General features: G+C 32.8%; 1 protein-coding gene across 1 annotated transcript in view; it reads left to right on the top strand.

Moving 5' to 3' along the window:
- The window catches only part of LOC139497810 (uncharacterized), an 83252-nt gene that overhangs the window by 45150 nt on the left and 23524 nt on the right, over positions 1-14578 (top strand). Inside the window, exons 9-10 of the mRNA XM_071286044.1 lie at positions 2348-2373; positions 3260-4489. Coding sequence (XP_071142145.1) covers positions 2348-2373; positions 3260-4489 — 1256 coding nt within the window. The remainder of the gene's footprint in view (positions 1-2347; positions 2374-3259; positions 4490-14578) is intronic.

Consider the following 14578-nt stretch of genomic DNA (forward strand, 5'->3'; position numbering starts at 1 on the left):
ATAACAAATTTTGCCTAGCTTATGTAGACTTAACTTTTGAGTTTCGAATTTTCAAAATGGCCGCCGTTGCCATGGAAACAGCATAAATTTTCTAAATGGCTGCCGCTGGCCTGGCAATGGGGAAAGGGTGCCATCCGCTATTGCTTGCAATGGCAAATCTAGTTCTTTTTCTTTTTCTTTTTCTTTTTCCGCCACTTTAAAAAATGAACTTGTCCGCAGCGTTTCTCCAAAACCACTTGTCAGATTTACTTAGGATTTCATAAAATGTTAGACTAACATGTCTAGGTGAGCCATCAATCGTTCGTTTGTACATTGGGGTCTATTTAGGGGTATTTTGGGGGGCTAAAAGAAGGGAGGGGTTTACTATAGAACCCTATGGGATTTTATTTTAGAAAATTTTCAAATGAATATAACTTTAAAACTTTAAGTGATAAACACACACAGTCTTCAGAAATGATCAAGTGACAATAAAACAAATCACGTGAAATAAAGGGGGAATCTCTAGGGGGTCATCCCCACCCCCTTAAATTTGAGAATATGCTATTATCTTGTAAAGGGTCTAAATCCCCACCCCTAAACCATGTATATTCTTGAATGGGACGATAAAACAAATTTAATGAATTAAAGGAGAAGTCCCTGGGGTTGCCCCCACCCCGTTCAATTTGAGAATGTGCTATTATTTTGTAAACGGTCCAGATCCCCACCCCTAAACCATATATATTCTTGTAGGGGACAATAAAACAAATCGACCACTGTACTTTCCTTGATCTTGATATATATATCATTAACGGAAAGCTTAATACTAAAATTTATGATAAAAGAGATGATTTCTCATTTCCTATCGTTAATTATCCATTTTTAGCTCACCTGGCCCGAAGTGTCAAGTGAGCTTTTCCCATCACTTTGCGTCCGGCGTCCGTCGTCGTTAACTTTTACAAAAATCTTCTCCTCTGAAACTACTGGGCCAAATTAAACCAAACTTGGCCACAATTATCATTGGGGTATCTAGTTTAAAAAATGTGTGGCGTGACCCGGTCAACCAACCAAGATGGCCGCCATGGCTAAAAATAGAACATAGGGGTAAAATGCAGTTTTTGGCTTATAACTCAAAAACCAAAGCATTTAGAGCAAATCTGTTCATATTTAAAATTGTTCACCAGGTCCAGATCTATCTGCCCTGAAATTTTCAGATGAATCGAACAACCCGTTGTTGGGTTGCTGCCCCTGAATTGATAATTTTAAGGAAATTTTGCTGTTTTTGGTTTTTATCTTGAATATTATTATAGATAGAGATAAGCTGTAAACAGCAATAATGTTCAGCAAAGTAAGATCTACAAATAAGTCAACATGACCAAAATGGTCAGTTGACCACTTTAGGAGTTATTGCCCTTTATAGTCAATTTTTAACCATATTTCGTAAATCTTAGTTATCTTTTAGGAAAATCTTCTTCTCTGAAACTACTGGGCCAAATTTAACCAAACTTGGCCGCAATCATCATTGGGGTATTTAGTTTAAAAAATGTGTCCGGTGACCCGGCCAACCAACCAAGATGGCCGCCATGGCTAAAAATAGAACATAGGGGTAAAATGCAGTTTTTGGCTTAAAACTCAAAAACCAAAGCATTTAGAGCAAATCTGACATGGGGGTAAAATTGTTCATCAGGTCAAGATTTATCTGCCCTGAAATTTTCAGATGATTTAGACATTCCGTTGTTGGGTTACTGCACCTGAAATGGTAATTTAAAGGAAATTTTGCTGTTTTTGGTTATTATCTTGAATATTATTATAGATAGAGATAAACTGTAAACAGCAATAATGTTCAGCAAAGTAAGATCTACAAATAAGTCAACATGAACAAAATAATTTAACACATACATGTATGCTAGTTTTGAAGGTATGTACCAAAAATATAAATGCTAACAAATTACAAATTATTAATTGCAGTGGGTGCAAAAATTAAATGTTTAATTTTTTTGAAGTTATATATTGGCTGTCGAAATAGGGCTAAATTAACTACCTAAAACATAACATACATTACATGTAAAAACTTAAGTCAAGGCACCCAAAAATGTCTGGAATCATTTTTGAGCAAAAGTGATCAGTATGTGTTGAGGATGTGCAACATAAGAAAAGATTGTCATTAACAATTGTTATTTAAAACTTAAAAGCAAGTCCATGCCCTGATTATTGGTATAGTTATCTGTATTGCCTGATTGCACAGGTGTATGAATTTCAAGGTTATATATACGCCCCTGTTTGTGGTGTCCTGTACTGTCGTTAATGTGAGATGTCCGTTGTTATTCTGCGGTTTACATGCTGCAATGTATTATTGTATTTTTTATTTAAGCATTTCTCTATGCTGAGTGTTCTTGCGTTTGTTTTTACTGTATTCCTGTCACATAGTGTTGTCATAGAAGCGATATTTTTTAGCATAACTTAAGCTATATAAGCGGGAGGTTTGGCTAGCCATTAACTCAGGTTCAACCCACCCTTTTTTTCTTAAAATGTCTTGTTCCAAGTAGGTGACATCCCGTTAGTTCAACAACTATTATTCCGACTTCCCATTATTCCGACAGCCCATTATTCCGACAGCTCATTATTCCGACAATGCATCTGTCATTACTTTATAAGTAAATTCTCTAAAAAACAACTCTGCTCTCGATAATATTTGTAGTTGTCTGTTTATATTCCAATTATTCTTCTCATCATGCTCATGCTGGATATTTGTTTCAGTGCCTTGGAGTTGATACACATGCTTATTGCAAACTGCTCAGTCCTTATTCTCGTCCCACTTTTTCGTCAATTGTGTGTCCATTTCCATTCTTTGCTGTTTTAGTCTCCATTGTTTTCTTTTGTGTCTTGATATACCTTCATTTGACTAGATTTTCGGTTCCCCCCTTTTCATATCAAGGGAGTGAGATTTCAGCACTATCAGCTATATAAATAAATATACCAGAGTTGAATAACTCAATACGCCCTCTTTGGTCGTAATACTTTCAACCCTTTGTATCACTCAACTAAGTTTTATATATTTTTGTGGAAAATGGCGACAAATGAAGCGTCAGTCAAAAAATTAGGAAAATCAGGAGACTGTTTGTGGAACTACATATATTCGTGCATACTGCATGGGGCACTATCATTGTCTAGTGATGTATATCCAACCTAATTGTGAAAAGATACTCTGATTTATAATAATCATTGATATATCTTTTATGTTTTTTGTCATAGACTTATTGAAGAAAACGATTTTATTTTTTAGATTGATGATGAATGTAGAGATTGCCTTGATAAATATGTTGAAGATGTTTCAGCTGATGCACGAAGACACATTAGTGATAAGTATGAGTACTTTATTTCAAACACAGAAGATAATCAAAGTGTATTCCAGCTAATACGACAAAATCTCTTAAACTTAGCCACAACAATGAAAACATGGAATCAAGACTATCCTATTAAATTTATTCAGTTGGAAAAATGTCTTCAAGAGAAAAAGGAGTTGCCAATTATTTCCTTGAATGAAATTAAGCAAATATCTACTGAAACACTTAATCCATTAAACCATGAAGAACTTATGTTATATTTGAAATTTCATCATGAACTCAGAGCTTTGGTTTATTTTGAGGATCTTCCAGATTATATCATTTTAGATACTCAATGGTTGTCTGATGCTTTTAAATGTATAATAACAGCAGAGAAATTTCAATCAGGTACCAAACGGCATCGTTTTATGGATGAATGGAATGATTTGAATATTAGAGGAATATTACATAGTGTGGTTTTGGACCAAATATTAGAAACAAATAAGAAAATCTTTAAATTTGAGGAAAAGCAAAATGTGTTTCAACATAAAGATCATATATTAAAAGTCATGGAGAAATTTGATATTATAATACGTCCAACTGTATCAGACAGAGATGCCGCTGATTCAAATCCTTGCTATTACATACCGTGCATGGTTAAAGATGTACCTGACTGTCCTATACACAAACAATTTAATGTGACAGAAAAAAACTGTACAAAATCTACTTGGTTATGTTTCAAATTTAAATTTCTACCAGGACATTTAATGAATCATTTGATTGCTTCACTGAGCCGGAAATACGACATTGCAGAAGTACCTGTCCGAGGACAAACAAAACGACCAATAGCTCTTTTCAGAGGAACTGTCGTCTTTAAGTTACAGAAGACTTCAAAATTACTTGTGATGATATATCAAAATGTTATTCAGATTCAGGTTTGGGATTTTGGGAAACATGGTAACATTGAAAGATGTTTTTTCAAGAACATTAATGATTTTGTCACAGAAGAAATAAACACTATAATAAGTAAACGATTCAAAATGACGACTGTAAAATTTGACAAAATGTTGGGATGCAGCCTTGCAGAACCAGACTGTGTAACAGGATTTTATGAGCAGGATGCAGATTATTTTTGTGAGATGTGTACAGAAACACATATCAATGAATGGTCTGATCATGCACCTATAAAGGTAATTAATTAGGTTTAATTATTTGATAGGAAAGATTTAATCTTATTCATGTTAATGCATCAAGTTTAATATATTAGTCTAGAAGTCATTTTTGCAATTATAAAACATGTTTTGACCACTTGTTCTCACCCAATTTTCTTTTGATTCATAAATATTATCAACAGGCACTGGTTTGGCAAATATAATTTTTATGCCCCACCTACGATAGTAAAGGGGCATTATGTTTTCTGGTCTGTGCCTCCGTCCGTCCGTGCGTTCGCTTCAGGTTAAAGTTTTTGGTCAAGGTAGTTTTTGATGAAGTTGAAGTCCAATCAACTTGAAACTTAGTACACATGTTCCCCATGATATGATCTCTCTAATTTTAATGCCAAATTATAGGTTGACCGCAATTTCGTGTTCCACTGAACATAGAAAATGATAGTGCAAACTCAAAGTTCAGGTTAAAGATTTTGGTCAAAGTAATCTTTGATGAAGTTGAAGTCCAATCAACTTGAAACTTAGTACACATGTTCCCTATGATATGATTTTTCTAATTATAATTCCAAATTAAAGTTTTGACCCCAATTTCACAGTCCACTGAACATAGAAAATGATAGTGCGAATGGGGCATCCGTGTACTATGGACACATTCTTGTTTTTATCTGTAATTAAGGTCTTTCCTTTTACAAAAGGGAAAGACCTTACTGTATTTCTTTTGTTTATTATTAGGTCTTTCAACCTTTCAGGTGAAAGACCTATTGTATTTGTTCTGATTATTATTAGGTCTTTCAACCTTTCAGGTGAAAGACCTATAGGGTTTGTTCTGATTATTATTATTATTATTATTATTATTATTATTATTATTATTAGGTCTTTCAACCTTTCAGTTGAAAGACCTATTGTTTTTGTTCTGATTATTAGGTCTTTCAACCTTTCAGGTGAAAGACCTATAGGGTTTGTTCTGATTATTATTATTATTATTATTATTATTATTATTATTAGGTCTTTCCACTTTTCCGTGGAAAGACCTATTGGATTTCTTCTGATTATTATTATTTTTTTTTTTTTTTTTCTTCCGCCTAATTTTTTTCCTTCGCTGTTTTTTTGTTTCGCAAGATGTCGCTTAGATTTTTGGAATATGATATCGAACAGTTTATACGCTTTTGAAACCAACTCTGCTTAACCGAATACTCTCCCAAATAAGAGTTATCTCCCCAAACACTGTTTTCCTTGTTATCTCTAAGGCTTCGCAACCGTATAAGAAACCGACAAATTTATTTTTCCAAATTGCTCGTTATATCCTCAGGATGTTCTGTTTTATTTTGACCGAAGCCGTATATAGATTCCATATGAGAGTTATCCCCCCTTTTATGTTTGATATAAGAATATGCATTTCTAACTGGTAAACCATAAGTGATAGAGACCTAGGGTCTTTTGATTTGAGATCCTTGGTCCAAAAAAATGAAAATAAGGTCAAGGTCAAAGGTCAAGGTCATATTATAAATTTTGATTTTGGCTTATTTTCACTTATTTTCAAAAGCCGTATAACTTATCGACAAATTATTTTTACTAAATTGTTAGTTGCGACATGTCGTAACTTATAAATTTTGGTTGAAAGGGTGCGTAGACAATAAATGGGAGTTTTCGCCCCTCTTATGTTTAGAATTATGCGTAAAGTGATATTACTCATGAACCATACATATTAAGGAACTAGTGTCTTTAGGTTTGAGATCCTTAGTCTATGACCTTGAAATTGAGGTCAAGGTCATAGGTTAATTGGACGTTCTAGATTTTGACCTTTGCTCCAATTTCATATTTAGACATCATAAAGTCATAGGAACTGACATATCAACTGAATTTTTAATATTTTCACATCAAAATATGTTGTTAGTGGAAAGACCACCAATGGTTCTCTGAACAATTGGTTTTTAATTATTATTTTTTTTTTTCTTCCGCCAACTTTTTTTTCCTTCACTGTTTTTTTGTTTCGCAAGATGTCGCTAAGATATATGGTATATGATATGGAACAGTTAATACGCTTCTGAAACTGACACCGCGTAACAAAAAACTTTACCTTGTAAGAGTTATCTCCCCGAACACTGTTTTTCTTGTTATCTCTAAGGCTTCGCAACCGTATAAGAAACCGACAAATTTATTTTTCCAAATTGCTCGTTATATCCTCAGGATGTTCTGTTTCATTTGGACCGAAGCTATCCGGAGACTCCATATGAGAGTTATCCCCCCTTTTATATATGATATAAGTGATATGCAGTTCTAAATGGTAAACCATAAGTGATAGAGACCTAGGGTCTTTTGATTGAAGATCCTTGGTCCAAAAAAATGAAAATTAGGTCAAGGTCAAAGGTCAAGGTCAAATTTTAAATTTTGATTTTGGCTTATTTTCACTTACTTCATTAAATTTATTAGATTTTGACAAATTATTTTTACTAAATTGTTAGTTGCGACATGTCGTAACTTATAAATTTTGATTGGAAGGGTGCGTATACAATACATTGGAGTTTTTGCCCCTCTTATATTTAGAATTATGCGTAAAGTGATATTACTCATTAACCATACATAATACTGACCTAGGGTCTTTTGATTTGGGATCCTTAGTTTATTACCTTGAAATTGAGGTCAAGGTCATAGGTTAATTGGACGTTCTAGATTTTGATCTTTACTCGAAATTCATGTTTTTATATCATAAAGACATAGCAACTGACTTTTTCAACTGAATCTTAATATTTTCATATCAAAATAGATCCTTATTGGTTGAAAGACCTTCAATTGTTCTTTGAACAATTGGTTTTTAATTATTTTTTTTTTTCTTCCGCCAAATTTTTTTTCCTTCACTGTTTTTTTGTTTCGCAAGATGTCGCTTAGATATATGGTATATGATATGGAACAGTTGATACGCTTCTGAAACTAACACCGTGTAACAAAAACCTTTACCATGTAAGAGTTATCTCCCCAAACACTGTTTTTCTTGTTATCTCTAAGGCTTCGCAACCGTATAAGAAACCGACAAATTTATTTTTCCAAATTGCTCGTTATATCCTCAGGATGTTCTGTTTTATTTTGACCGAAGCTATCCGGAGACTCCATATGAGCGTTATCCCCCCTTTTCTATATGATATAGGTGATATGCATTTCTAACTGGTAAACCATAAGTGATAGAGACCCAGGGTCTTTTGATTTAAGATCCTTGGTCCAAAAAAAGGAAAATTAGGTCAAGGTCAAAGGTCAAGGTCAAATTCTAAATTTTGATTTGGGCTTATTTTCACTTATTTTCATTAACTTTATAAGATATCGACAAATTATTTTTACTAAATTGTAAGTTGCGACATGTCGTAACTTATAAAATTTGGTTGCAAGGGTGCGTAGACAATAAATGGGAGTTTTCGCCCCTCTTATATTTAGAATTATGCGTAAAATGATATTACTCATGAACCATACATATTAAGGAACTAGTGTCTTTTGATTTGAGATGTTTAGTCTATGACCTTGAAATTGAGGTCAAGGTCATAGGTTAATTGGACGTTCTAGATTTTGACCTTTGCTCGAAATTCATATTTCTACATCATAAAGCCATAGGAACTGACATTTTCAACTGAATTTTAATATTTTCATATCAAAATAGATCCTTTTTGGTTGAAAGACCTTCAATTGTTCAATTGGTTTTTAATTAGGTCTTTCAACCTTTCAGGTGAAAGACCTATTGTTTTTGTTCTGATTATTATTTTTTTTTTTCTTCCGCCAAATTTTTTTTCCTTCACTGTTTTTTTGTTTCCCAAGATGTCGCTTAGATATATGGTATATGATATCGAACAGTTCATACGCTTCTGAAACTGACACCGCGTAACAAAAACCTTTACCATGTAAGAGTTATCTCCCCGAACACTGTTTTTCTTGTTATGTCTAAGGCTTCGCAACCGTATAAGAAACCGACAAATTTATTTTTCCAAATTGCTCGTTATATCCTCAGGATGTTCTGTTTCATTTGGACCGAAGCTATCCGGAGACTCCATATGAGAGTTATCCCCCCTTTTATATATGATATAAGTGATTTGCATTTCTAACTGGTAAACCATAAGTGATAGAGACCTAGGGTCTTTTGATTTAAGATCCTTGGTCCAAAAAAATGAAAATTAGGTCGAGGTCAAAGGTCAAGGTCAAATTTTAAATTTTGATTTTGGCTTATTTTCACTTACTTCATTAATTTTATAAGATTGCGACAAATTATTTTTACTAAATTGTTAGTTGCGACATGTCGTAACTTATAAATTTTGATTGGAAGGGTGCGTAGACAATAAATGGGAGTTTTTGCCCCTCTTATATTTAGAATTATGCGTAAAGTGATATTACTCATAAACCATACATAATACTGACCTAGGGTCTTTTGATTTGGGATCCTTAGTTTATGACCTTGAAATTGAGGTCAAGGTCATAGGTTAATTGGACGTTCTAGATTTTAACCTTTCTTCGAAATTCATATTTTTATATCATAAAGACATAGCAACTGACATTTTCAATTGAATCTTAATATTTTTATATCAAAATAGATCCTTATTGGTTGAAAGACCTTCAATTGTTCTTTGAACAATTGGTTTTTAATTATTATTATTTTTTTTTTTCTTCCGCCAACTTTTTTTTCCTTCACTGTTTTTTTGTTTCGCAAGATGTCGCTAAGATATATGGTATATGATATCGAACAGTTAATACGCTTCTGAAACTGACACCGCGTAACAAAAAACTTTACCTTGTAAGAGTTATCTCCCCAAATACTGTTTTTCTTGTTATCTCTAAGGCTTCGCAACCGTATAAGAAACCGACAAATTTATTTTTCCAAATTGCTCGTTATATCCTCAGGATGTTCTGTTTCATTTGGACCGAAGCTATCCGGGGACTCCATATGAGAGTTATCCCCCCTTTTATATATGATACAAGTGATTTGCATTTCTAACTGGTAAACCATAAGTGATAGAGACCTAGGGTCTTTTGATTTAAGATCCTTGGTTCAAAAAAATGAAAATTAGGTCAAGGTCAAAGGTCAAGGTCAAATTCTAAATTTTGATTTTGGCTTAATTTCACTTATTTTCATTAACTTTATAAGATTTCGACAAATTATTTTTACTAAATTGTTAGTTGCGACATGTCGTAACTTATAAATTTTGATTGGAAGGGTGCGTAGACAAAAAAAAGGAGTTTTTGCCCCTCTTATATTTAGAATTATGCGTAAAGTGATATTACTCATGAACCATACATAATACAAACCTAGGGTCTGTTGTTTTGGGATCCTTGGTTTATGACCTTGAAATTGAGGTCAAGGTCATAGGTTAATTGGACGTTCTAGATTTTGACCTTTGCTCCAAATTCATATTTTTATATCATAAAGCCATAGCAACTGACATTTTCAACTGAATCTTAATATTTTCATATCAAAATAGATCCTTATTGGTTGAAAGACCTTCAATTGTTCTTTGAACAATTGGTTTTTAATTAGGTCTTTCCACTTTTCCGTGGAAAGACCTATTGGATTTCTTCTGATTATTATTATTTTTTTTTTTTTTTTTCTTCCGCCTAATTTTTTTCCTTCGCTGTTTTTTTGTTTCGCAAGATGTCGCTTAGATTTTTGGAATATGATATCGAACAGTTTATACGCTTTTGAAACCAACTCTGCTTAACCGAATACTTTCCCAAATAAGAGTTATCTCCCCAAACACTGTTTTCCTTGTTATCTCTAAGGCTTCGCAACCGTATAAGAAACCGACAAATTTATTTTTCCAAATTGCTCGTTATATCCTCAGGATGTGCTGTTTTATTTTGACCGAAGCCGTATATAGATTCCATATGAGAGTTATCCCCCCTTTTATGTTTGATATAAGAATATACATTTCTAACTGGTAAACCATAAGTGATAGAGACCTAGGGTCTTTTGATTTGAGATCCTTGGTCCAAAAAAATGAAAATAAGGTCAAGGTCAAAGGTCAAGGTCATATTATAAATTTTGATTTTGGCTTATTTTCACTTATTTTCTAAAACCGTGTTACTTATCGACAAATTATTTTTACTAAATTGTTAGTTGCGACATGTCGTAACTTATAAATTTTGGTTGAAAGGGTGCGTAGACAATAAATGGGAGTTTTCGCCCCTCTTATGTTTAGAATTATGCGTAAAGTGATATTACTCATAAACCATACATATTAAGGAACTAGTGTCTTTAGGTTTGAGATCCTTAGTCTATGACCTTGAAATTGAGGTCAAGGTCATAGGTTAATTGGACGTTCTAGATTTTGACCTTTGCTCCAAATTCATATTTAGACATCATAAAGTCATAGGAACTGACATATCAACTGAATTTTTAATATTTTCACATCAAAATATGTTGTAAGTGGTGGAAAGACCATCAATGGTTCTCTGAACAATTGGTTTTTAATTATTATTATTATTATTATTATTATTTTTTTTTTTCTTCCGCCAACTTTTTTTACCTTCGCTGTTTCTATGTTTCGCAAGATGTCGCTTAGATATATGGTATATGATATCGAACAGTTAATACGCTTCTCAAACTGACACCGCGTAACAAAAAACTTTACCTTGTGAGAGTTATCTCCCCGAACACTGTTTTTCTTGTTATCTCTAAGGCTTCGCAACCGTATAAGAAACCGACAAATTTATTTTTCCAAATTGCTCGTTATATCCTCAGGATGTTCTGTTTCATTTTGACCGAAGCTATCCGGAGACTCCATATGAGAGTTATCCCCCCTTTTGTATATGATATAAGTGATATGCATTTCTAACTGGTAAACCATAAGTGATAGAGACCTAGGGTCTTTTGATTTAAGATCCTTGGTCCAAAAAAATGAAAATTAGGTCAAGGTCAAAGGTCAAGGTCAAATTCTAAATTTTGATTTTGGCTTATTTTCACTTATTTTCATTAACCTTATAAGATATCGACAAATTATTTTTACTAAATTGTTAGTTGCGACATGTCGTAACTTATAAATTTTGGTTGCAAGGGTGCGTAGACAATAAACGGGAGTTTTCGCCCCTCTTATATTTAGAATTATGCGTAAAGTGATATTACTCATGAACCATACATATTAAGGAACTAGTGTCTTTTGATTCGAGATGTTTAGTCTATGACCTTGAAATTGAGGTCAAGGTCAAAGGTTAATTGGACGTTCTAGATTTTGACCTTTGCTTTAAATTCATATTTATACATTATAAAGCCATAGGAACTGACATTTTCAACTGAATTTTAATATTTTCATATCAAAATAGATCTTTATTAGTTGAAAGACCTTCAATTGTTCTTTGAACAATTGGTTTTTAATTATTATTTTTTTTCTTCCGCCAACTTTTTTTTCCTTCACTGTTTTTTTGTTTCGCAAGATGTCGCTTAGATATATGGTATATGATATCGAACAGTTAATACGCTTCTGAAACTGACACCGCGTAACAAAACCCTTTACCTTGTAAGAGTTATCTCCCCGAACACTGTTTTTCTTGTTATCTCTAAGGCTTCGCAACCGTATAAGAAACCAACAAATTTATTTTACCAAATTGCTCGTTACATCCTCAAGATGATTTGATTAATTTTGACCGAAGCTATCCGGAGACTCCATATGAGAGTTATCCCCCCTTTTATATATGATATAGGTTATATGCATTTCTAACTGGTAAACCATAAGTGATAGAGACCTAGGGTCTTTTGATTTAAGATCCTTGGTCCAAAAAAATGAAAATTAGGTCAAGGTCAAAGGTCAAGGTCAAATTCTAAATTTTGATTTTGGCTTATTTTCACTTATTTTCATTAACCTTATAAGATATCGACAAATTATTTTTACTAAATTGTTAGTTGCGACATGTTGTAACTTATAAATTTTGGTTGCAAGGGTGCGTAGACAATAAATGGGAGTTTTCGCCCCTCTTATATTTAGAATTATGCGTAAAGTGATATTACTCATGAACCATACATATTAAGGAACTAGTGTCTTTTGATTCGAGATGTTTAGTCTATGACCTTAAAATTGAGGTCAAGGTCAAAGGTTAATTGGACGTTCTAGATTTTGACCTTTGCTTTAAATTCATATTTATACATCATAAAGCCATAGGAACTGACATTTTTAACTGAATTTTAATATTTTCATACCAAAATAGATCTTTATTAGTTGAAAGACCTTCAATTGTTCTTTGAACAATTGGTTTTTAATTATTATTATTATTATTATTATTATTATTATTAGGTCTTTCAACCTTTCAGTTGAAAGACCTATAGGTTTTGTTCTGATTATTAGGTCTTTCAACCTTTCAGTTGAAAGACCTATAGGTTTTGTTCTGATTATTATTATTATTATTATTTTTTTTTTTCTTCCGCCAACTTTTTTTACCTTCGCTGTTTTTTTGTTTCGCAAGATGTCGCTTAGATATATGGTATATGATATCGAACAGTTTATACGCTTTTGAAACCAACTCTGCTTAACCGAATACTTTCCCAAATAAGAGTTATCTCCCCGAACACTGTTTTTCTTGTTATCTCTAAGGCTTCGCAGCCGTATAAGAAACCGAGAAATTTATTTTTCCAGATTGCTCGTTATATTCTCAGGATGTTGAGTTTTATTTTGACCGAAGCTATCCGGAGACTCCATATGAGAGGTATCCCCCCTTTTGTATATGATATAAGTGATTTGCATTTCTTACTGGTGAACCATAAGTGATAGAGACCTAGGGTCTTTTGATTTAAGATCCTTGGTCCAAAAAAATGAAAATTAGGTCAAGGTCAAAGGTCAAGGTCAAATTCTAAATTTTGATTTTGGCTTATTTTCACTTATTTTCATTAACCTTATAAGATATTGACAAATTATTTTTACTAAATTGTTTGTTGCGACATGTCGTAACTTATAAATTTTGGTTGCAAGGGTGCGTAGACAATAAATGGGAGTTTTGGCCCCTCTTATATTTAGAATTATGCGTAAAGTGATATTACTCATGAACCATACATATTAAGGAACTAGTGTCTTTTGATTCGAGATGTTTAGTCTATGACCTTCAAATTGAGGTCAAGGTCATAGGTTAATTGGACGTTCTAGATTTTGACCTTTGCTTTAAATTCATATTTATACATCATAAAGCCATAGGAACTGACATTTTCAACTGAATTTTAATATTTTCATATCAAAATAGATATTTATTAGTTGAAAGACCTTCAATTGTTCTCTGAACAATTGGTTTTTAATTATTATTATTATTATTATTATTTTTTTTTTTCTTCCGCCAACTTTTTTAACCTTCGCTGTTTTTTTGTTTCGCAAGATGTCTCTTAGATCTTTGGAATATGATATCGAACAGTTTATACGCTTTTGAAACCAACTCTGTTTAACAGATTACTTTCCCATATAAGAGTTATCTCCCCGAACACTGTTTTTCTTGTTATCTCTAAGGCTTCGCAACCGTATAAGAAACCGACAAAATTTATTTTTCCAAATTGCTCGTTATATCCTCAGGATGTTATGTTTTTTTTTGACCGAAGCTATCCGGAGACTCCATATGAGCGTTATCCCCCCTTTTGTATATGATATAAGTGATATGCATTTCTAACTGGTAAACCATAAGTGATAGAGACCTAGGGTCTTTTGATTTAAGATCCTTGGTCCAAAAAAATTAAAATTAGGTCAAGGTCAAAGGTCAAGGTCAAATTCTAAATTTTGATTTTGGCTTATTTTCACTTATTTTCATTAACCTTATAAGATATCGACAAATTATTTTTCCTAAATTGTTAGTTGCGACATGTCGTAACTTATAAATTTTGGTTGCAAGGGTGCGTAGACAATAAATGGGAGTTTTCGCCCCTCTTATATTTAGAATTATGCGTAAAGTGATATTACTCATGAACCATACATATTAAGGCACTAGTGTCTTTTGATTCGAGATGTTTAGTCTATGACCTTGAAATTGAGGTCAAGGTCAAAGGTTAATTGGACGTTCTAGATTTTGACCTTTGCTTTAAATTCATATTTATACATCATAAAGCCATAGGAACTGACATTTTTAACTGAATTTTAATATTTTCATATCAAAATAGATCTTTATTAGTTGAAAGACCTTCAA

The sequence above is a fragment of the Mytilus edulis genome, chromosome 12 (assembly GCF_963676685.1).
Source record: "Mytilus edulis chromosome 12, xbMytEdul2.2, whole genome shotgun sequence".
Lineage (NCBI taxonomy): Eukaryota > Metazoa > Mollusca > Bivalvia > Mytilida > Mytilidae > Mytilus > Mytilus edulis.